This window comes from Mercenaria mercenaria, chromosome 14 (genome assembly GCF_021730395.1).
Source record: "Mercenaria mercenaria strain notata chromosome 14, MADL_Memer_1, whole genome shotgun sequence".
Taxonomy (NCBI): domain Eukaryota; kingdom Metazoa; phylum Mollusca; class Bivalvia; order Venerida; family Veneridae; genus Mercenaria; species Mercenaria mercenaria.
In genome coordinates this window covers 57951770-57977813 of record NC_069374.1, presented here as the reverse complement: position 1 = coordinate 57977813, position 26044 = coordinate 57951770, and the positions used below count along the sequence as shown (strand labels likewise).

Here is a 26044-nt window from a genome sequence, read left to right as displayed (position 1 = left end):
GCTAAGCGAGCGTAGTTTTGTTAAATATTCATTGTAGCATGATTATGTTATTCTTATTGCAAACTGACCTTGACTTGGTGACCATGGGATATGCTAAATAATGTAAGATTTATTGATAGCAAATGAGAAAAATGTCTTATGAGATTTTAGAATATATTTCCCAATTTATTTTTTATTATAACTGAGACAAGACTACTAATATTATATATTAAGTTTAAAAATTGAATATTTATTTACTATCTGAAAGCATTGCCCCTGATTTTCTTTTATGTCCTGTGAAATATGGTTGTGATTCCAGATTTGTGTAAACATTTTATACTGGGCGACAGAACTACGGAGCGAAAATTTCAGGTCGAGCGTAAGACGAGGTCAACTATATTCGATTATTTTGGAATATTTTTTGTCAATCAATACACAAAGTGGGGATTTGCAAGAACTATTACTTAGGCTGGTCTAACGCAGCTGTGCCATGACAATGAGACATGGTATTTATATTAACCGATGATACGTTATTTATTGTTGTCGTGAGACAGACCCCACTTTTGTCCGAAGTACATAATAATAATTATATGTACGTAGTCGTTTACATACAAATTTACGCCGAAAAGCTATTTATACTCTCTAAAATACTGCCATGTTGTTACAGCCGTCTTCTGTATACAAACAACTACCTCCCTTTAAGGGATTAATAAGTAAAAAGTTTGTAGATACCTTCTGTCTGGCGATCGTATGTGGCTATTGTAAGAAAAAAAATAATAGAGACATGGGTTCTCAAAATTGATAGCCACTTAATAGTGTAGTGTTTGTAGATTTCAAACCCATTTAAATGTCAGCCATGTTCGGGTCTCCTTCAATGTGGTGTTCAAATATATTTTAATTGAGGATGTAGATGCACTGTATTACGTTGATTATCGGCATGGTTGGCTTAGGCGAAGGTGCCGAATTCTCAGGGTTATGAAATGTGCAGACATTGCGCTTCTTTGTGGAAAAATTCCGTAAGAATGAACTCTCTCAGGCATAAACAATCAGTCCTTAACCTTTTTTCTTAATGTACGTTAATACAACTACGTACATGTATTATATACATCGGTCAGAAGTTGGGAGTTTTCTCAAGATAACAACTAATAACATATTTTCATTTATTATTAATACTAAATCTCAAGTAATGGCACAGCTGAATTGACCACCCTAAGAGCTTGCTTATCGCCGTATTTAATACTAGTATTGAAAACGTGCCTCCTCGTCCGACCGGACTCTGATATTTTCGCTTCGGAGTTCTGACAGTCGGTGTTACTGTACACATAAAGAAATATAACGCATCCCTTATTTTTTTTTTATAGAAACTCAGAACTTACATACTAACAGGTAAATGACATTTGTGGGTTAGTTATTTTTGATGTAAACAACAGGTCGATTAATTTGACATTACAAAATCCTCAATTAAATGATTTAATTCATTATACTTATTCGTAGTGATCACTATAAACTCTATAATGGCGTGTTTTTGGGAAATGTAAATTTTATTCCGGATCTTTATTGTGGCTTAAATTTAAGACTGTACATGTTTTATAAGAAAATAAGAACAAATTAATTAATTGAAAACTTGAGAAAAACAGTTTACACAAAATATGTAGTGCAAAATAAAAATATGGACGGATGGAAGTCTGATTCGAGCCGACAAATATACCGGTATCACGAAAGACTGCTCACATTTTCATCCACTTTCCCCCTGTGCAAACCAGCCAGCTACCTATCTAACTTCGTACATTTTTTAAACGACAATGCTTCCGATTGTTGATTTACATACTGTTAAAACTTAAAACGTCATAATACTGTGCGGCACTTCTAGTCAAGATGTAAAACGGTTCATTTCGTAAATGTCGCTCTGAATATATTAGTTAACTACATTGTGTGTCATAAAATACGGTATTGGTCATCTTTAATTCTATTTCCAGTTTCAACGAAATGTTTGAGGGCACTTTCCCTAGGGATCCGACGGACATTCTTCGATTTACCTTTGATCAAAATGATTCCTTCATGGGACCATGCACTATCAGCTAGGCCATTTTGAACAACTTGTCTGGCATGGAAGAGCAATTTCAATCAGGTCTTCGTTTATAAATATACCCTTCATATCATTGCCCATGCACTTTACATGTAATATAAATACATTTCTTCTGGCATGATAATTCATAAATTGTACTAGTATATTCCGTTTATTGTCGTGCTATTTTTAGTATATGGTTACGAAAAAAAAAGAATTAAAATCTGACAACTGATGTCACATACTGTTCATTTAGAATAAATTACCACTTTAACTCATCTACTGAAATACCTTAAGCATAAACAGTTTAATTTGTAATTGGAATGTATGTCTTTCAGAGTTGTCATATTTTACCCGACAAAAATTTATTGATTTACCTCTAGTACATGAATTCAAAATTGATTTTGCATACATTGAAAGCTGAAATGTTAAAGTCCTTCATAACAGAAAATTAGTTTTGTCGTCTTGTTTAGTGTGCGCGCATTTGGTACGTATAAGATGGAGTAAGCGGGAAAGAAAATACTTTCATCGGGTCAAAACAAAAGCTATTAAATATGGGAACAATGCACTAATTTTTAAAATTGAAACGCTTCCAATTACTTAAAAAAAAACAATATTCAAAAAATGATGCAATTAATTGCTATGTAACTATACAAGTATTATGGCGCTGCATATGATACTTTTTGTTTCAACATAATTATCAATAACCAAATAAAGTTTCTATAGATTTTACTAAATGTTTAAACTACAGAATCATTATTCAAATGGACAAAGTATTTTAAGATTTTTTTTTTTAAAAGAACAACAAAGTTGATCTCTCATATAGCTTTGAAATTTAACTAAAGCTTTTAAAAAGTTACATATAAAAAAACTACTCAAAATATTTTAACCCGCCCGCTTAGCTCAGTAGGTAAAGCGTCGGTCTACGGATCGCGGGGTCGTGAGTTCGATCCTCGGGCGGGCCGTATGTTCGCCGTGACTATTTGATAAACGACATTGTATCTGCAATCATTAGTCCTCAACCTCTGATAATTCATGTGCAGCAGTTGGCAGTTACTTGCGGTACTGGTACAGTATCCAGGAACACTGGCTAGGTTAACTGCCCGCCGTTGCATGACTAAAATACTGTTTAAAAACGACATTAAACCCAACACAAACAAGCTTCAAAGGGGTCTTTCAACTTCAAAGGGGTCTTCATTTATTTTGTTTTTATTTCTGAATTACAAAATTCATTTTATATGCGTACACTTTTACATACATATAACATCTGTATGTTACCTGTCAATGGAGTTACATTGGTAGATGATAAAATATCCACTAATTGGCGGAGTGTCTTCAAACCGGTCATCAAGACTGACTGTAACATTTAGAAATCCTAGAAAAAAAAAATACAACATTATTTATCACAGGTTAGGACTGAAGACGCTTTTAAATATATCAGCATTACTTGTTTTATCATATTTCTTTATAAAAACCCATCATAACAACGATAAGTAGATATAGTACTAGAGATCAATTTATGACATAAATGACAATCCTTCCAAGTATTTATCCATACACCTGTATGGCACTAGAAAAAAGGTACAATGAGCTAACTGTATGATTTAAACTTAGCGATAAGTAGTCTCATTTAAATGTCAGGTTTTAAGGTATATATTTATTAAATAGTTTTATCATGTTTTACATAGCTGTTGTGTGATATGGTGCACATAACAGTATGTCTAAAAATTAAGCTTAAACAGTACAGTGGATCTAAATGTATTATATTAGACTTAAAACATATAACGATGTTACACAATATGCATGCATTTGACAGTTATTCAAAGTAAATTAAGTTCTTCCAGCAAAAATCCAATTATAACTGGGGACAATTAACACAATGCTTAAATCAACGGGTTGATAGGTCGGACTTTTTGCCTGAGATACTATAAGGAAATGAAAAAAGAAAAGTTTCAGAAAAGCTTACACAGCATGCTGCAGAAAAATCAAATACGAAGTTTAGTGTTAAGTTCTATCCTAACTGTAATAAATTTATACTCATCGTTGGTTTTTGAATTGTTTTTTCATCTTAAAGTTTTTGACACTATCTCGACGACAAGCTTTTTAAAGATTTTTCACAGAGATCAAGTTGCTTTAGCAGATATAGGATGTTTGTGGTTTTGCAAGGAGATCAAGTCGCTGTACCAGAGATATTTAATTGCGAATTTGTACAAAAATCATGTTGCGGTAGCATACTTAGGTTTCTTTTGGCTTTGCACAGATATCAAGTCACTGTAACAGTAATAGGGCGTTGTGATTTTGCACAGAGATCAAGTCGTCTTAGCAGTGATAGCGTATTTTATCTTGCATAGAGATTAAGTCACTGTAGGAGAATGTGTATGCAACAGGGTGTTGAATTTTTGCAAACAGATCGGCAGCTTGTGATTTTGAATACAAAGGTCCTGCTGTTGCTGCAGTAGAACTGTGTTATGATTCTGCATAGAAATTAGGCCGGCGTGTTGTCATTCTACAGAGATCATAGGGTGATCTAAATTCACAAAGAAATAACGTCGCCGTAGCACTGAGCGGGAATTTGAACAGAGATAAGGTTGCTACAGCAGATAAAGCCTGCTTGTAAATTTGCACATAGATCGAATAAAAATTTGGAAGACAAATAAATCAAATAGACATGTGGAAGTCCTTAGATTGCCTACATGTCGTTGTAGCTCTAACATGAAGCAGTGAGTTTGAAGAGAGAACAAGTCGTTGAAGCAGTAGAGTGCTGTGATTTAGGAGATCAGACTAGTTTTGCAATGTTAGGGTGTTGCACTTGCTTTTCACTATGAAATAAAAGTAATTACTCTTTACTTTAATGCTAAGTAAGTAAATAATTTATATTTGTTTAAATTAAAAGTATGTCTTGAAGACATCCTGATTGTGATATGATTGGTAAATGTATGCACAAATATATATGCCTTTGACTATGAAAGGTGTTCAACTGATAATTGAATACCATAGAAACGTACGTATATGTTTAATGATCTTCATTATATTGTAACAGAGGTTTGCGTTGATATAATTGACAATATCAAATCATTCTGGAACACTTAAATCAAAACGACAAATGTTGAATAGTTTATCTATCGATGCTATTTCAATTGTACTTAAGATTAATCTCAAATCAACATTGTGAATTTAAACAGCGCTCCTCCATTCGTCTTTTTCATGATTCGACATTTACCATAAGCTGTTGGAGATGGTAGCTCATTTCTTAGTAGTTCAAATAAAATGCACTCATTTGAAAATTTAAGATAATCTGATAATTCAATCACAGCCAATCATAACTGGTAAAGTGGAATTTCCTCGAACGTAATTTCGTTCACCAGCCCTCCGATAAACAAGTTGTTACATTACGTGTCGGTTTTCCGTGAAAACTCGCGCGAGAAAGCAAAATAAATAGCCAATGAGCGTCGGGTTACCAAAGACCATATGCATAAAACATTACTGACGGTAAGTTTCTTCGCAGTAAACTGTCAAAACAAACATGTTCCTGGATATAATGCAATGCGAAACAATCAACAATTAGTATGATATGTTACTTCAGTTATGGAATAGTTTAATTATCTTTAATGCATAGGATTATGCAAAAGTAGGAAACGACGTCACTAATTAAAATAATAATATTTCCGAAGACGATATTGGGAGAAAAAGTATACCGTTTATACGTGACACATTTTATAGTAATTGCGCACGCTCTGATGTTGATTTTTGAATGCGTCCCTATCTTAAGGCTTCGTGTCAGATTACTTGAGGACTTATTAGTTTTTTTCTTGTTCATGTAATTTTATTTGTATGGCAAAGAAGCTTCGCGTGTTGATTAATATTCTGATAAGTTGTCTATAATATTGAGGGATACATGTACCGCCTTTGACCATTTTTATTTTTGGAGAGTAATTATCAGAACCATGTCTTCAAACTTTTGAAAAACATACCACAGTATAACTGAATTCTAATGTGTATTATGATAGAAAGCAATCATGGCTTGCATCACAAAATTGGGAAACAGAAGAATCGTCTCTGTGTTCACAGTAATAAATAAATTGTGGCATTGAATACAACAAACTGTGTAAAGAAATATTTGTTTAATACACTTCATGCTATTCCTTAATGATAAATCGGCGATTACTGATAGCCCATTCAATCGGCATCATCTGTCTGTCCTAGCAATCTAAAATTAAATATCTAATTCTAACTGCTTTGAACATGTATATTTCAGTTAACACATGTAATATATTGCTAATAATTTTCATATATAAAATGTGTGTAAATCATCCACGACTTTAAGACGAAGGTTGGTTGAAACAAATCTCAACATATTCCAAAGCCTAAGAAATATCTTAGATACATATAAGTGTCTACGTGGAACAGTACACTAGTACTGGGTGTATAAGTAATATTTAAGGATTGTTTACTTTATTTCTTGATCACTCTCAGGTGTGTTTAGCCAGATCATTAACATGTCCATTGCAAATGTCCCCTAGTAATTTCACAACGATATTGGCAAATGTTGTCAAAGATTTTACTGTAAAAGCACCTGGTATACATTTTCCAACAATGATTTTATTTTATCCCATTTATAAACGTATTCCTAATAATTATTCAAAAGAAGAACACAAACGAAAGACGAACGCTTAATTGTTAATGAGTGAGTTGGGTTTTACGGCGAATCACTACAAAAAGATCATATATCGCCGAGAAGAAGTTATATTGAAAACGGTAATAGTAAAGCTTATCTAAAATCATTAAGTGAAAATGAATATAAATATATACTGTTAAAAATATCTGTTGCAGACATAATAATATTGTAAAAATGTAAAATGTTCAAAGTGTTTGATGAATACCTATCTGCTTTAAAAAAAGATAAAATATTTCCGACCAAAACTTTTTCAAGTAACTCTTTCAAAACTGAACGTCATAGTATGTACTGCGCTGCGGAGCAAAGTCCATGAACGCTTAATTGTGATACCAACATACATAGTTTGTTTTTAGTTGAAACAGTATTTATTAATACATCATGTACATAAAGTACGTCCATACAATAAGATCTACAATTTAAATAATGTAAAAGATCTGAAAACAAGCTTTCATCGAAAACTTATACTAATTCATTTCCTTGTTGTTGTTTTTTTGTTGTTGTTGGTTTTTTTTTTTTTTTTTTTTTTTGGTTTGTTTTCTTATTTTCTACATTGTATACAATCACTCCAGGCATAAATGTAATAGGCTAGAACAAACCAGATTCCGTTACAAATGATAGCGTTGGAGAGCCTCCTCACGTGAAAGAATTCTACAACCCTAAGCGGGCTTTCGAACACGGCGAGTGATTCGACCTTAAAGATAAAGTACAAAAGTCATAACCCATCCAAAATAATTATGCCTTTCCACAAGTAAAATGTTAAAATGCATTTATATTCAAGGGCGGGTACATTATGACATTTTTTCTATCATTAAAACCCCAATCCGTTATAGATTTAAGAGACAATTTAGTGAAAGAAATTGCGTTTCAATTTGATTACATGCCGATATAATTCCATTTAGTATAACAATGCTTTTTGATAAAAAGAATTGAATACTTTATAATGATAATTTTACGAAAATAAAGAACGCATGTTTTAATGTCTCTTTACTTTTCATTAAATTTCTAATTCTTACTTAGCATTTTGACGGAATTTTAGAATTCATCCAGTTTGTCCGTTCATCACGTCTTAATACTATGATCAAAATAAAAATACTGGCGATATCTTCACAATTCTGTATGTAACTAGCAATCAATGAGAAGATAATAATGTCATAGTACTTAGTTGAGAATAAAAAAAAAAACTGTATTTGCTGTTTCAATGGAGAAAAATGCACAAAAATGCGGCTGCTGCTAAAGGTATAATAAGAAAATACTCATTTTTATAAAACCAGGTGCGTGAATGCAGTGAGCGATTAAGATACTATTTAGTTATAATTCAGCTAGCACTGAAGTAATTATTGCGCTACTCACCATGCAGTGGAAACCCGCTTTCCTCAACTACCACAACCATGACCGCACAAAAAGCAGTTGCAGGATTAACGGATTTGATGTAATAATTATATGCAAACCTCTTTTAAGTGATGGAAGTATGATAAAGTATGGTTAGCTTCACATACATTTCGGCTCGAACCCACATCGATGAGGGGCAAGTGATTTGAAGTCAGCGACCTTAACCACTCGGCCCCTTCAACTTTATTATATATACTTATATAAATACCGTAAAAAATACAGCTTGTATTTCGCAAGTAAATATGTATGAGCAGGCAATAAAAAATACGTATTTTACATTTTGAATTCATATATGTTGCCGGACTAATTTCATATGCAGGACCCGATACAGTTCTATAAATAGAGCACACAAAAACTACACCCCTTTCTATTGTAACATACTTTTATCAGATAAACTAGATAACATAACAACAAACAAAAAGGTTGGAGGATACAGTTCGAGGATCATTATTTCAATAGCTGGATCTGTGACTTTTTATTCTCCAATGCAGATCACAGCCGACCTGGCAAAATCAACACGAGCCGTAAACAGGATCCCAAATCGAACTATTATCAAAATAAACCTAGTATATATTATTCTAGTTTTGATCAGTTCATGACGTGCTTATTTGTGACATGTAAAGAAAGTTGACTCCTAGCTAAATCGAAGAAACCATATTTGGAACAGAAATTGAAATAATATTCGTCCTGTATTTCTGTAATTGTTTAAAGAATCATTTATATAACACATAAGTGTAGTAATGATTGGGTTTTTTTATTTCTCAGAAAACTATCTTATTTTAGCGGGAGTTGGGTTCCACCATTTTTTCTGCAGTGTTTAATTTATGTACAGCTATCAAACTATAGTATAATAGGTTTTCCATTAAGTTTTATTATATATTTTTACATTTCGGGATTTTATGCTTTTTACAGAGTACAAAATCAAATATACCCTATTCACGATTTTCAAATGTTTAAAAAGTACTATATCGTTCATAAATTGTTTAGACATTAAACACATTATATTGGCAAAATATGTGTAACTGTTGATTTGTAACACTATACGCGTATTTCTCTTTTTCGATTGCATATTATGTATAATTACCATAACGGAAAATACAAAATAGTACAGTTATTCCGTTGCGCTATTCTGAAGAGATTGACTGAATAAGTATACAGATTAAATAAATGAAAGCAGGGCCTAAATTGTCCACCTGTCATGTTGTAGTATAGCCGTTTTATAGCAGTATTATTAGAATAATTTCCATTAATGTGAGAGGAAATAGTTGGTCACTAGATTGGGTTTGGCTAACGAATTCATGCAATTATGTATGCACATGTCACACAATAGGTATCTAAGGAATGCTTACTCTAACGTTTACATATAAAATCGTTTCACCTTTAAAATTCATTATTTTCCATTTCGTTATTAGTATTCTTTGTATTTATTTATAACTCAGACCTATTCCGAGAATGATAACTGACTTACCTACATGCTTCTTTGTTTTACATAGTCCAGACTGGTTTCGGATTTGAAGGACGTTTGTAAAGTGTATGTATGATTACAAACAAATAGTTAGAAGAAAAAACAAGAGAATATATGCTACAATTTATCGGATACTATTGATATAACAAAAGGCCCAACTTGCTACGCTCCTATAAATATATTTGTCAGCAGCTAGGACATGACATGTTTCCATGACAAATCCGTGCACATTTTGCTAATATTCGGAAGATTATAGTCTCTTTCTGATATCATCAATGTGCGCCCAGTCAGTTAGTCAGAATTTGACGCGAATGGTATTTTATAAGTATTTTTATGCCTGCAAGATGGTCATTTAAAAATCGCACTGTCCATCCGTCCGTGCGAGCGTCCATGCGTGTTTGCGTCGGTAAATTCTTGTCCGGGATGTATGTCTTCCATCCTTAAAGGGATTTTGTAAATCCAGGAAACTGACTGTTTTACACGAATGAAAGACTGTCAGGTCGACAATTCTTTGTGCAGTGCAAAAATATCTTAATATCCTATTTAAAAATGTCATCTGTCAATTTGATTTGAATTAACGACATTCAGCAAAATAAGAACATTTTTCAGTAAACAAGAAATGTACTTTGACCAGTTACCCACCAATTACTACTATCTAAAAAGCTGCCTTTAAATATGTTTAAATTGTCAATCTTATTTCAGACATGTTTGAAAGGTATCACGATCATTAACCTGGGCTATTTTTTAAATTTTTGTTCCATGTTGATTGTACAGAAAATCGCCACAATTTACAATAGCACATTTTAAAATGATTAACCTGGATGAAATTTGTGTGGTTTGTATTTTTTTGCAATTATATAAATTGTCATTATTTTTTATGTGTTGTTTGTATTAATTTTGCAATTACAGTCAAACCTGTCTATAAAGACCACCCTTGGAAGAGCAAAAATGTGGTCTTTACTGGGAGGTGGTCTTTATTCACAGGTTAAAATACACTTTCGATGTTAAGATGCGAAACAAAACAAGTGGTCTTTAAAGCCAGATGGTCTCTGTTCAGAGGTGGTCTTTAACACTGGTTTGACTGTATATCATTATCATTATTTTTCATTGTAAAATAAAATGTCCTGTTTCATGAAGCATTCTCCTCCCTGACGGACGAGTTGGCCCGTATTAACTTTCAAACAAATATCAAGACCTTTTACGAATTGAATGTTAAAACTTTAAAGTAAAGTCATGTTTAGATCAATTTTCAAGATACGTAAAACTGGTTGGAAATTCCTCACTTAAAACGTACTCACGGATTTCTCATGATTCTACTGCATTGTTTCGGTTGCTTAGGGATAACTTTAAATTTAATCTCTGGCAACTGCGTAAGTGTGTCGACAACTTGGCTCAGTGGTTAGAGCATTGGACTATCATCCGTGCGCCTCGGGTTCGATTCCCGCTACAGGAATTTGAGATTTTTCGCCATTTTCGTGTTAACTGTAGAGGTAGGGCATGTCTGGAACTTGTTATAGACCTCTTAAGTCTATAAGGTATTTATAGACCTCATCGGAACAAAGAAGCGGGTAGGTAGAAACGCTTATGGTCAGTTCACACGAGTTTGTTGTGTATGTGTCGTTCTGTTTGCATATTATTACAAATCTTAATAACCGATTAAGATGTGATTAAAACTTGAAATACTAAAGAAAGCTACCGTAAATGTCTTTCCACCACATTTTATAATTAACATTGCATAATTATACTGAAAGATAAAAATATCCTTAGCTCATTGCAGCATATGAGCATATATTGTTTGTGTATTTCAGACACGATTATAGAATTGAATAGAAAACACATTTTCAAACAGTTTGGAATTATTATTAACGAGCTAAGAATATCTAAGAATATTATTGTCTTGTTCGATTTTCAGTTGCTCTTATTTTATAATTTAAACATTTTTACTTAATTCATAGTGCCTACAACAACGGTTGCACAAACAACAGTAGCACAAACAACTTTTGCAGCTTCTACCACGCAAGCACCAACAACTACAACAGTCGTTTCATCAACATCAAAAGCAACAACAACAACAACAACTCAAACAACTACTGTCCCCACAACACCTGTTGTGACTACAAGAGAAACGACTACAACGACACGACCCACTACCACACCTACTACGACTTTAGCATCCACTACGTCAACACCAGCTCCGACAACGAGTACTGTGTCTACAACGACATCAACTACGACTACACAGAGGCCTACCACAACAACAGCAACTACAACAACAACAACTACCACTACCCAGGCACCTACTACCTCTGCTACAACAAAACAGACTCCATCGACTAAACCTTCAACAACACAGACAACGGGTACATTGCCGACAACTACGACAACGAGAATAACAACGACAAAAAAGCAGACCACAACAATGCAGTCAACAACACCTCCAATGCCGAGTAATCTTCAAGGTAATTATCCTGACTCATTGATTGTAATATGTTCAATACGTTGAATCCTGTTCTAGAATTATCTTATGCCAGCTACCAGCAGTGATAAATAACTGATAACTTCAGATACTTGCAAATCATAGAAATGTTTCTCTTTCGTACGAAATAAATTGTTGTGAAACGTATTTTAAAATTGAAGAAATGCGTACGCCTCAGACATTTAGTGGCGTATATCTTCAGAAAGTGGTGTATAATTTTAACAGCTTTCGCGATTAACTGTAATTTCGTTTTTTTATATTTCTTTTAAAATGTGGCGTGGATGCTATGTGACAAATGTGACTTCAGAATTAGCACATATCATGAGACGAGAATATATTGAAGAAAAATTAATAGCTATAAAAAGTCTGTATTTGTGATAAGAATTAAATTCGTGAATTTTAGCTCACATGAGCCAAAGGCTCAAGGTGAGCTTTTGTAACCAATTGATGTTCGTCGTCCGTCGTGCGTCTTTCAACAATTTCTTGTCTGCATAATAGTGGTTTCATTTATGACTTAATTTTAACCAAACATGCACACAACTTGTATAACCATAAGATCTCGGTTCCTTTCTTGAACCAGTCGTATTCCACTATGGATTCTAGAGTTAAGGCCCCCGAAAAAGCAAACATTGGCTATTTTGGTCTTGTCTGCACAAAAGTGGTTTCATTTGTGATTTGATTTTCACCAAACTTGCACAAAACTTTTCATCACTATAAGAGCTTGGTTCCTTTTTAAATTAGTCATATTCAACCATTGGTTCTAGAGTTACGGCCCCTGAAAGGACCAAATATGGCTATTTTGGTCTTGTTTGCATAATAGCATTTTCATTTATGATTGGATTTTAACCAAACTTGAAAATAAGTTGTATCACCATAACATCTCGGTTCCTTTCTGAACCAGCTATATTCCTAGAGTCTCCAAAAGGATCAGAAATTGGCTATTTTGGACTTGTCTGCACAAAAGCAGTTTCATTTATGGTTGTATTTTAACCAAACTTGCACACAATTTGTATCACCATAAGATCTCGTTCCTCTGCCAAGATTGTTTAAATTGTCCCCCTATGTCAAATATAGCCCCGCCCTCGGGGTCATAAGATTTTTATAGACTTATATAGGGAAAACTTTGAAAACAATAATATTCTTATACAAAACCGCATGGCACAGTGCTTTGATATTTGGTATGTAGCATCAGTAGCCCTTTACCAAGATTGTTCAAATTATCCCCACGGAAGTAAAACTGGCCTTGCCCAGAGGGTACATGGTTTATATAGACTTGTATAATCGATGATCAGATAAGCAGAAATGGTACACGAAATAAAAGAAAAATGTTAACGCAATATCCACTTTTGTGATACTCAATGCAAGATCTTTGTTTTATGTGCATGTTGCGTTCTTGTTGTATTTCATGTAACTACTGCCAGTGAAACTATTTTATAAGATATAAGGATATTCGATCGTACCTGAGGAATGCCAAATATCTGCAAAAGTCGAGACACCGTTGAATGATAAAAATGACCAAGATGTGCAAAAAATGAAAGTTTGAGTTGCTTTTTTTGCGTTGTAAAACGCCTTCATGTGCATTGTTGACTCGGTTATTGATGTCACACGAGTATCACAGCCTGCTTGTCTTATCTTCGTTGTCTCTATCGCTCCAAATTAACTGAATGTTATTTGGTCTTTTGGCCTAATAATGCTTCAGTGATATGTATTGAAGAACGTATTTATTTAGCATGACTCAGAGCCGATGACAATTTAAATAAATCTGCGACAAGGTTGAAAAAACTTGAAGTAATGGGTGTTTACGGGTTTGTAATCGACTTTTGCATTCATTAACATTTGATTTTGTAGAAACAAGCTGTGGATTCTGTTTTTGCATGAGTTACAACACGCATATGTGACAAAGGTAATGCTTTGCGTATCGCAAAGGGACCATCCATATAAGATCTATTAGATCGGATTAAATGAATGATGATAAATGTCTATTTACATACACGTTGCATGAATGACATACTTGCAATGAGTGGATTAAGTTATTTTAAAACTTTCTTGAGTGTAAAAGAAATATATTCATTGTTTAACTATTTTTTAGGCAAAATTTTTCATATCTGTAAATTGCAATTGAATATCTAGTAAATTTTCATTTAAAATCAGGACGCTTACAACCGCTGAATAGATATTTCTTCGTACAGAAAGTTATCATCCGAAGTATTCAGACTTTTCAGTAAAATTTGCTCCTGCAAAGGAAGTTATATAACGTATTATTTTCCTGATTGACCCATCTTTTCCATAACTTCAATTGCTGTTAAACATTATTCTAACTATAAACTAACTTTGAAGGTGATGATAGAGAAACCGTTTAAGTTAATGCCCCCATATTTACGAGGGAGCATAGAGCGTTGCTGAAGTTCTAACGTCCATAAAAACGTCCGTCCGTACGTCCCGTTTTTGTCCAACTTCTCCCACACTATTAGCCTGATTTGCTTGAAACTGTCACAAACGAACAAGCAGATGACAATAAATGAAAGATTTTTTCTGTGACTATATTTTCGGTAGTTATGGTCCGTTGATAGTTTTGCTTCAAGAAATATAGCAAAACGTATCTCCACCTCATCCTTTACTTTTTTTAGCCTTATTTGCTTCAAACTTTCCAAAACTTTGCAAAAGGACGATGGTTCGGTCTCTCCTTGCATAGAATTTATTTATTCGTACAACCTCGCTTACATTTTCATGACTGTTACAATTATGACAATATATAACATTCAAGTGCTGATCTACAAAACTCAAATGCGAACTGTTCATAAGTCTCATTGTACCGTAAAGGCGACAGTCTTAACGAAATGGGCAACAGGCACAATATAATTTGTCACTTGATAATGTAGATACAAGTTCCGTTTTAATCAAAAACAAATAGTTATAGCAATAAACATGGAAGTAGTAGTCGTTTTTAAGATTTCAATTTTAATCTTACAGTATTATATTATTTGTAGTAGATTTTCAAGTACGTTCAATTCGTTTCTTAAAGAAAACGATACGTTATCTCTTACTACGAGGGCAATTCAGAAAAATTTGATACAATGTAATAACGCGCTTCCTTAGAAACTATTAGACCTTGAGCTGACAATAACCCCCCATCCCCCCCTCTAGGGATATTTCTACGCTATGATTTTCTTAAAGCATATAATATGAGCTATCATTCCAGAAATTCTGCCTTCTGGCAGTTGGGTTCTTTTTACGTTACAGCCTACTTTATACGTTACCATTAATAATTTCTAGAAAATACTGACTGGCACTACAGTTAGCCATAAATGGTTTAATAGTTACACAATATGTCAATATATAAAGGCAGAATATACAGATTTATATCTTGAAGGTAAAATTGACACTTATAGGCATGTGCTTTACGTTATCAAACGTACGTTACCAAAAATTGTGACGAAAATAGAAAATATAACTATGTGATTTTATATTTTATTTGAAATGTCTATGTCAGAGGTGTTATAAAAAGAGGTTGTGGTTATAACAGATGAGAGCTTGACATAATTTTACCGATTGTGAAATATTTCTAATTATTACGAAAAAATAAGCGATAAAGTATAGTAAAGAAGATAAAATGATATAATGTTGACAATATGCGTTTCAAATCTATAATAATTGTTTTTTTACGAAAGTCGAAAAATATCTGGGATATGGTAAAATATTTTGTTTAAACAGATATGTAACGTGTACAAATTCCATAAATATGTAATATATATTTTAAAACGTATAAATATATCATAAAGTATAAATCTATGTAACGAAAATTACTAATAACATAAATTATATATAGTTTTCTTTAAACAAGAGTAACAGAAAATCAGTTTTCATGATCGTGAAATGAAACTGATTTCGTTGAGTGGAAAATGAAATTGATTGAAATAGAAATAAATAAATGAATAAATAAATAAATAAATGATTTGCAGAGAGTGAGTGCTCAAACTTGTTTCATATATATGGCACCTTGGAATTATTCAATCAATGATAATGCTACAGTCCAGCATATGTTAAAAACGTCAGTAGATGCAAGTAATTAAGTTAGCCAGAAATATACTATAGTGACATGTGACTCGGCTGTTGCTAAGAAGGCGTATTCTTTGGTTCTGCAGTCTTGAGATGGACTTGGTAACATAACGAATTGTTAGAATGGGTGTGTTTCACACAATCTGCTCCATATTTGGGTCTGTAGGAAAATTAACGAAGGACAATGGTCTTGTAGAACTTCCAATAGAATAAGGAATTTGTTCTAGTGGTTCACTTGATGAAGTAACACCAGGTAAACGCTACAACCATACCCTTAATTACACATGACTGTAATGGAAGTTCTTGAGCGTTTGCTTCTACGCAAGTTTGAAGAGGCAGAATCCCACAAGGAAAGCATTTAAGAAGGCACTAACATTACAGAAACGGTCTGAAGGTTCATGCAAAGAAAAATTGTTTGAAATAAAAAGAGAATTTCAACAGAAGTGAGCAGATCAGTGATCAGAAAGGGTGAAAGTGGCAAAACTGCTCAATTTTGGTTAATGTATGTCGACATAATTCACATAATAATGTTGCTCATCAAGCCAACACAGATTTATGCTTTTGATTTACATATATCATATCTGCACAAACTGTGCTCTTTGTTCTTCGCATTTGACCGCAATAATTATGCCCGCTACCTCCTCGTTTACCTGTTAACATTATTGAATATTGATCCAGGTGCAGAAGGGCTACTCTGAAGTAATTATTTTAGTGTATCTGGGTCTTCTGTACCAGCATTGAGAAATGCAGTAGATATTACTACAGAGCAGACAATTAACAAACATGCAAAGTGTGTGGTTGGCATACTTGGTTTCAGTAGAAACTATGCTGCATATTTCCATTGGCGCATGACCCGTCATTACAGGGCCAGGTGTGTTGAAGCAACACTTCAGAATGCAGACATACATAGAGAAGACATGTTCGACCACAAAGAAGTATAACCTGCTCGGATAGGCTTGAGTGAAGAAGTTAACAGGATTATGATAGCATAGAATCCTTCACGAACCCATTCCAGGCCGACAAAAAATAAAACAACAAAGATAAAATTTACTACGTGTGGTCTGGTATTCATGCAAAAGCAGAAGTCACTCATGACCTTAAGGCAACTGAAATAGGTGAAAAGACAATGGATGGATTATCAAAAGAAGATTGATTGAAAAATCAGTTCCTTTCCAAGACCCCATTAAGAGAAGAAAACTTAATATATTTGCCACAGCTGAAGTTAAAAGGAAAGAAACCAGTTCTCAAAACAAAATACTACAGATAAGAGCAGTAACGTGTATGAACAGTTGGTACTTTTAGCTGTTCAGCACAACATAGATCTAGAATTGACACTTTCTTTTCCTTTAGGACCTGTCACCTGACCGTTATAGCTACTGCGACTGGAATGTCAATGAAAACAGACAAGTCAAAAAATATTTCACTATGTAGAGGCTGCAGCCCTCTAAAAAAGATGACATTGTTTTGTTGATGGACAGTAACGCCCTGCTGCAAAGCTTAGTAACCATCCCTGCAACATTCCAAGACGTAGCTGAAGCTGTGTTTATTCAACTTCCTAAGACAGCTCGTGTCAATTTTGTAACTGACACTTAGAGTCCTCAGTCAAATCATATCAGCGTGGAAGACGTGGATCCGCTCCAAAATTCTTACTTGTCAGGAGTAAAGACCAAAGTACCATGTGACTGAAATGCATTCATGTCAAATAGTGAAAACAGTATCTTCAAAAACATGAAATACTGTTTTATTTTACCCTGGAACAGGCAATAAGAGACGCCATATAAATGCTCACAAAATCTTGATAAGCAAAGGAGAAAGAATCTGCCCAATTTTGCCTGCAATACTCTGTCTGACTGGTTGAAACAACCAGTGATTTTGTTCGCACAGGAAAAGTTACACCCTTCAAATTAGTAGGAAAAAACATCAACAGGTGTATGTTGCAATATTAGCAAAAGTAGTTCATACACATCACTGATCAGATGGACTGAATAATACAATAACATCAATAAACTTATATATGACATGTTTCTTGCAAAGTATCAAGTACTTGCTGGCAATTTCCCGAGTTCATATAATGGTATGGACATGAGTCTAGCTGAGATTGTGACACATCGGCATCTGTGACTGATGACTCTGATGACGACTTTGAAGAAGTAGAAATGACTAATATAACTGACACCATACACGTTACAGACAGTGATTATGACGACTTAGATGACTGAACGCCGCAACTTAATTGTTTCTCAATTTTGGTTTATGTGAATTTATCTGGTTAAACAGATAAGCGGTTGTAAGCGTGTATTTTTCACTTACTGAAATACACATTAAGTAACGTATCATAACGTAGGTTACAATGTCAGTGCTGTGCTATATGCATTTTCATATCGAACTTGATAAGATACTTGCATTATCTAAGTTTGAAATAATTATAAGGATTACATAAACAATCTATTGACTGAGAAATGAAAAGCTATATATCGTAAATTTTAGTAACGTATATAATAATGGTAACGTACTTGTTCTTAAAACTGTTGAACAATAAATTTTTAAATATTAATGTATTGTGTATCTGAAAATACTATACTTTAGACATATTTGATATTTTCTGACAATTAAACCTATTGTATTAATTGATACGAGTATTTTTTATAAATTATAATGGTAACGTAAATTATAAAATGAATTGATCGATTTAGAGAACAAAACTAGGCAGGAACATTGACAACAGCATATTCTGCATATCACTGAACCCACTTGCTAATGATTCTAGTTGTTTCTACCATATAAATCACCACATTGCAGTTTTATCATTTATTAAATAACTGTTAAGGTAACGTAAATAACAGGCTGTAACTCATAGAGAACCCGCTTGCCAGATGGCAGAATTCAGAAATATGATCTACATACAAGGGGCTTCAAAACTAATGGGGTCTACAAAAATCCCTATAGGGGGGGGGGGGGGGGGTTTCACCTTCCAGCTCTAGGCCTATATTATAGGTGCAAGCAGCTTTTAGGGGGTTTCAATAGCAATGTGCAGCGAAAAGTTTTGATATATCTGAGTTTCAAGCGTTTTAACACACCGTACTCGTGTACACTCGTGTAATTTCATCATAAACATGCCTAGGTACGAATTTGGTCACCTCAGGGAAGAACACATGTATTTTATCTATTAGGTCATAAACTCAAGTATAATTCATTTGGCATAATTTAAACTGTATATTCTGGAGATATACCCATCCAAATACAAATGTAGTATTTCATGTACCGGCGGGCATCGAGATAAAACAACCGACCATTCGCAAGTCAGTTACAAGACTTATTAACATGAAAAATTATTACATAACGGGCGAGGATTCAAACACATTACGGTGTTGAAAAAGTGATTCGAAGTCCATGACCATAACCACTGGGCCCCAGATTCACCGGACGCTCCAAAACAATCAGCACAAGGAAGCTGGTGAGTTCAGCGGTAGGGAAATCACCCAGTAAAAAGTTTGTAGTTCGGACTGGCAGATAATTGTTTTCTTACTCTGTGCCATTTAGTGCCCAACATCGAACTTAAGCATACATGCTTGATCAATCTTACGACATTTGGTATTGTTGTCTCCTTCTGTAAGTCTTGAGTTATTCTAAAGGTAAAATACGTTCCCTTTATTAGTGAAAATAATGAGATGTATGTATTGATCACACTCATACATGCGTTTATTTTCAGTCAGATTAAGATATTTTGGACATTTTATTTTACGATACTCTCTTTTTATAGTACAAATTCGTTTTTATGCATTTATTTTCAGGACATATTGAAATGTGTCCAAGTAGACTGCGAAACCTTGCTCAAAATTCAAGAGAACTTATTGCACAGTTTGGACAAAGTTGCTACGAAATTGTTCAAACAGGTGTTTCATGGTCTCATGCTGAATCCAATTGTGAACGTCACGGAGGACATTTGATACATATTGCAAGCCAACAGGAGCAAGACTATATTTATAATATTCTTGTAAAATATCACAGTTCAACTGTATGGATAGGTCTGCATGACAGAAATAACGAGGAGAGTTTTGAATGGACGTCAGGTAATAACACACGCGATTTTGTTGAAAATCTTTAATCTTCTGCGTGTTACAACTGCTTCCTGCATTGGTCAGTTATTTTGTCATATTGGTTATCTACAATTCCTCCTTACATGGTTTCGATGAAAACCAAAGAAGAATAATTCGTAAGATAGGAAGTTTCTGTCTTATTCAATGAAATCTAGGACAATCCTTTGACAGAGTAGAGCGGATACTAAGCTTCCAAAGGATATTCTGACACATTTAAACAGTGGTTTTTAAAAGGCATGCAGCAATCGTATAATATGTCCCAATACATGGACATAATTTTGTTTTATTTTCGCCATAAGGCTTTTTTGTCGTATTATAAATCTATAAGTAGATCCATTGGAAGGATAGAATACGATAATTTCAAATATTAGCAGACTCAGTTTGATTAAGCCTGTTCATAAAAGAAGGGAGGTAATATAACTTGAAATACCCCTCATGCTTCCCAGCACTAGTGTAAGCGGAACTTTATTACAAATAGATTGAATGGACTTTATGATCACATAGGATCAGAAAATGCAACAACACTATAACAAAGTGTGATAAGACAACAAATTGTTTCATTTCATAAACAAAATTCGAACGTATCATATTTCAGATATTAATTTTGGTTTTCAGGAAATACCGTAACATACACAAATTGGAAGCCTGGGCGGAAAGATTACAGGTACCACAATTCCGAGGACTGTGTTTTCATAACACCGTCTCATGGACAGTGGGATGATATAGAGTGCGGTGGTGATAATGCCTTGTCAGAATTATTTCAAGGCGTACGCCATGCATATATATGCCAGTATGGTAAGATCAATTGATAAATAATTAACTCAATAAAGATTGATTTTATTGTTTGCTTTGAATTAGATTTTTGAAGAACCACAAAAAAAAACAAACAAAGTTACATAATTTATAGATTAAATAGTCTAAATGTCTATTAAGCAATCATAGATTTAGAAAATTGAAAACAATTTTTCTATATATTATAATTGCTCACATAATATCTTGTTTTATGGTCATTCGTATATGTAATGTAAGTACAGTAGCACCGCCCTTCAACTAACGATAACCTGCATATTTACGAGTAAGGCTGATCGCCTGTTGATTTCTTTATTAATCATGAATTTGCAATCACTCAGTGTTACTATATGGTGGTGCAACAACAATGAAGATTAAAAAAAGTTTTGTCATTATTGCGTTATTGGGACTGTTTTAAAGAATACGGCATTCCCTTGTATAGTCGTCATTGTTCAACTTTCCCCCCTCGGATTCCCCACCCTACCCCTGACCATATTTCGCCCCTTACAATTTCCTTCCTATCTGTCAATATTTAGCATAAATTAATATGTACTTGATGGATGTTTGAAGTAACCCGTCTGAAATATTTTTCCATTACAGCTTCTTTTTCTTGAGGGCCTACTATGTAAATGCGTGGCCCCGGGGCTGGGTTTTTGGTGTATTGAGCTTTTGAGAAATCTACCTTTATTATCTTTTGGTGTGTTTGAAGTAAGCGAACATGCAGCAGCAACAGAATAAGAGCATCAATATGACAAATAAAATATTTATCGTATTTACGCGCAAATTATTTTGGGATATTTGAATGTTAGCACCCTTCAAACACACCAACTCGCCAAAGTGACAAAGTAGCAAGCCTATACAACAAATACGAACGACACTCGCCAACATGACAGCATAAATTGACAGAAATTGCCGCCACATTAATTCAGTTCTTAATTTCGTAAGCAGGTCAATGAAATATTTAAACCATTTCCGTTTAAAATTAGAAGGTATTTTATCATGACCTTATTTGTTTTCAGTCTATTAGAGAAATTAAGCAGTATATAATAAGCAAAGAACAAAATTATGGTGCGGACCGGTGATAGAACGTCAGGACGTATACGTCCAATTGCCGCATGATGATCAGTCTATTGTTCACCGGATCAATGATGATTAGATTATTAGCAATGTTTTCACTACAGAACAGATTTTAATTAGGAAGCTAGAATGTAGATAAACAAAGGTCTTTATGATTAAAAATGCATTATATCCTTTTTTACGTCAGAGTAAATTCTTCATAGCGGTCGTCATACCATCGCGCTGTACATCGTGTTAAAAACGAGACAATATAAAAGAGTTATTGTAAAAGTAGCTCGATCTGGGATGCTGTATTCGGAATGCGCCGAGTGTGCTACGTCCTTGCAAAATCTAAGAAAGCCGAATACAAATCCAAGATCTAGCTATTTTTCAGCTCATGCATATTAATGATAAGTCAGGCAACATACAATATGGAAGGTACAATACGGGATTGTTCAGCTTGTTCGTTTTTCCTTGTGAAATGCAAGCTGTATAATTGATAGATTTTATGTAGGTATAAAATAAACATTATCTCGTTGATTGAATTGGCATTGAGGTTTGTTCTTGGGATATAAATAATGTGCATTTTAACTTTACACACTGATTTCGTACAATGACACAATTACTGTTTTGGACAAATTATTACTTAAACATTTTCCATTTTGCTTTTTCAGCGACAGTACCACCGCCGACGACGGTTGATCCCTTAAATAATGACGGTAATGTGTCACAAGCTTTGTGCATACCAAACGTCTCTCAATTGTTTTGTGAGGATCAAATGAAGATGTACAATAACGTTGAGGGAACTAGTCTATACCAAATATAAATACATAGTTATTTAGTTTTATCAACAAAGCATTCAATTTTATCTATGTTTACATTTAGTTCATTGATTTGTTTGGAGATGAATTAAGAAAATTTGTTTCTATTAGTTACATTTATTTCGTGGAACAATACTTGTAGGGTTTTTCTCGTTAAGTAAGACTACCGCTTATAGTGCTAAATCAAATGTCAAGAGTGAAACAACTGCAGTAGTTATTACAATTATTACCATTAGAAAATATAAACTCATTTCATATTTTATTATAATGTACTATCAGTTTATTTCTACAACAAGCACATAATATTTTCAGTAAGTAAACTCATGAGTTTCCACAAATGCAAATATAACTTTGAGAAAATGCAAATTGTGATTCTATGAACTTCAAACATGAGATTTAGGAAATATGGGTGTGAGTCCTATAAATAAAAATGGTACTTAAAAATATGAAATATCTGTTAAAGTAAATACAAACAAGAGTTTTAGAGCGTTCGATAAAGTTGTGATATTACGGTATACAACTACTAATAAGCTTTGATAATGTGGCAGTTTAGTTCAATAAGTCCAGGGGTGTTCAAAGATAATCCGTCACAGATCTACTGTAAAGCAATCGTTTGATTTACCTATATTGGAAAATAAGCAGTGCCGATTGTATTGGGATCAACTGCCACATTATCAAAGTTTATTAGTAAAAGCGGTAGAAAAAATAACTATGGGTCTTAAAACTGCTAATAAGAATTTAAGGTAAGGAAATAGGAATATATGTTTTTGAACATGTGAATGTTATCAGAAGTCTGATAAAATAACATATCTGAGTTTTAAGAAGTGCGAATATGATTTTAGGAAATACAAACATGTGTCCCTATAGACTTCGTCAACAAACCATGCGTGACAAGGGTATTCTTGGCCAGTATGACCACAGCTGTTACGAAATTATTCCAAAAACAAGGGTTGCTTGGCAACATGCCGAAGAAATATGCCACAGCAGAGGAGGCAATCTTGCTTACATAAGAAATACACAAGAGCAGGCATTTTTGCAAGGATTTCTAAACAGATATTCTGGAGATCATGCTGTCTGGATTGGGTTAACAGACCATAACTCAGAGGGACGCTTTCATTGGACATCAGGTTAAACGTTGCTTTGTTCTTATTTATATATTTTATAGAATAATGCTTTCATTTTGGTTGATATGAGTATTAACCGATCTGAAAAAAAGAGATATCGCCTGAGGGCATGTTCTCGAGGTTCTCATCAGTCAAGTATTCTTAAAGATCCGAGAAGTTCAACTGGGGAACCAGGGTAGACATCTGGTATGCGAGAATGACTTCGCGAGTTATTCCACTTCTTCCAGGTCGATAAATTCATATCGATTGAGTCTAAAGTGCATGCATCGTTTTTTTTTTAAATTAAAATTCCACGAATGAAACGTTAACGGAGAAACGATGACTCGCAGCTGTTGGTTATTTCCTAGTGTTTTTGGCATGACATGGCGTACGAACTCACTAAAGTTGCCGTTTATCACCAAAAGGCCAGTACTATCTTGTTTTGGCTCCGCACACGTGGCCTTTCTTACAATTAAACATATAACTTGATATTAAATGTTATTATAAAATCTTTTGGATATATGCTTTGTGCAATTACATAAAGATCATTTTTGCATTACATTGTAAGCTATTTATTCACATAATTCATTATCTTTATTATTCAGGGGCGCCTGTGCAGTTTACAAATTGGGTACCGGGTCATCTGTCCAATTATGCTAGTTCTAGCGAAGAAGATTGTGTGACATTTATACCATACAAAAACGGGCAATGGGATGATATACCATGCGGAAGCACACATCATTCATTTTTTGGCGGAACCTCGTCATCCGGAGAAACACACCCTTTATTGTGTCAATACCGTAAGTATAAACAGTTTTAGAAACAAATCTGTTGACTGGTTGGAAAAATTAGCCGACTAGTTAATAAAATGGTGGAATGTAATGTAAGCTTTATATGCAAACTAAAAACATATATGTGGTTTAACAAATTCCATTAAAAAGAAATGACCCACACCACGAAGGCAGTTAAGTCACCAACTAGAAACACTTTGCAGTGTTTAATTAAAAGTAGTTTTGTGATAACTTCTGGCATATGCCATTTCGAATATAATGAATTTAATTTGAAAACGCCCTTAGTTTATTTTTTGTAATTGATAGCCTGAAGATATTTAGATTTTTTATGAATTGACAAGAATCGTTTAAAAAGTTTATAACGTTAATAAATATTTATTTGTAATGTGTTTCTTATTCAAGCTATTTCATCTGGACCATCGTTGATTGGCTAAATGGATGCAGTTCTGTCTATTTGGAGTATCTTTCTGAAATAAAATGAAAAAAGACTGTTTAAATCTGTTTATCTTTCTCGATATTTGTGTATGAAATGAAATTATATGACACTGCCAAAGAATAACGACAATATTGACATTTTCCAGACCCGCAACTCAGCCTTTCTCAGAATTTCTCATTTCTAGTTATTCTCAGCATTGAAGAGGACAATTGTTTGTTTTCTATGAATATGCTATATATCTCACATGGAAGTGTGATAATTGCCTCACATCGAGGTGAGATATATTCAGTGTTAGCGAAAAGCTACATTTTCTTTTCCGTACATCGTTAAAAAATAAGGAAAGAAATAAACAAATCTTGTGGATATTGTGGATTATATTCATTTATAATACCTTGTATTTCATCAACTTGCAAATAATGCATTTTACTGTTTATTGAAGATGTTACAAGGGCGGTATTATAGCGAATGGTGTACGTGTCAAAAGGGTCACACATTTTGTCAAGTGAATTTTTAAGTTGATAAGGACACTTAATTTAGGATTTCTATATTTTTATAAACTGTTGTTAGGTTTATTTCGTGAGACGTTACACAAGTTGTGATTTCTTCTATCACGGGTGAACTAAGACATGCGTGTTCTGTTCGTATATGAAACCTTAATGGCATAGAAATTTACGGATAAAAGGTATTTCCTGTTTTACACATACAGGAAAAAATGGTCTAATGGTCTATAGGAAAGTTAATACTTACATATAAATTGCTGAAATGTCCTTTCATTTGTATTTTGAAGCTTTCTAGAGAAATGTCATTTCTAAATGTAAGGATTATTTGTCACGACATCGCACGAAT

At 33.8% G+C, this 26044-nt stretch overlaps 2 protein-coding genes across 3 annotated transcripts in view; one reads left to right on the top strand and one right to left on the bottom strand.

Annotated features, from left to right (window-relative positions):
* The window catches only part of LOC123527872 (uncharacterized), a 123282-nt gene extending 119868 nt beyond the window's left edge, over positions 1 to 3414 (bottom strand). For both annotated transcript variants that reach the window (XM_053523595.1, XM_053523596.1), the window contains exon 1: positions 3323 to 3414. The gene's annotated coding sequence lies outside the window, so the exon portion shown is untranslated. The remainder of the gene's footprint in view (positions 1 to 3322) is intronic.
* An 8090-nt stretch (positions 3415 to 11504) lies between these two features.
* On the top strand, positions 11505 to 25255 carry LOC128548291 (C-type mannose receptor 2-like). Its single transcript, XM_053522775.1, has 7 exons — positions 11505 to 12032; positions 19897 to 20175; positions 20818 to 20997; positions 22722 to 22766; positions 23711 to 23995; positions 24577 to 24771; positions 25165 to 25255. Exons 1-7 carry the CDS (start codon positions 11993 to 11995, stop codon positions 25194 to 25196), a joined length of 1056 nt encoding a protein of 351 aa, XP_053378750.1. The 5' UTR covers positions 11505 to 11992; the 3' UTR covers positions 25197 to 25255.
* Positions 25256 to 26044: the final 789 nt, after the last annotated feature.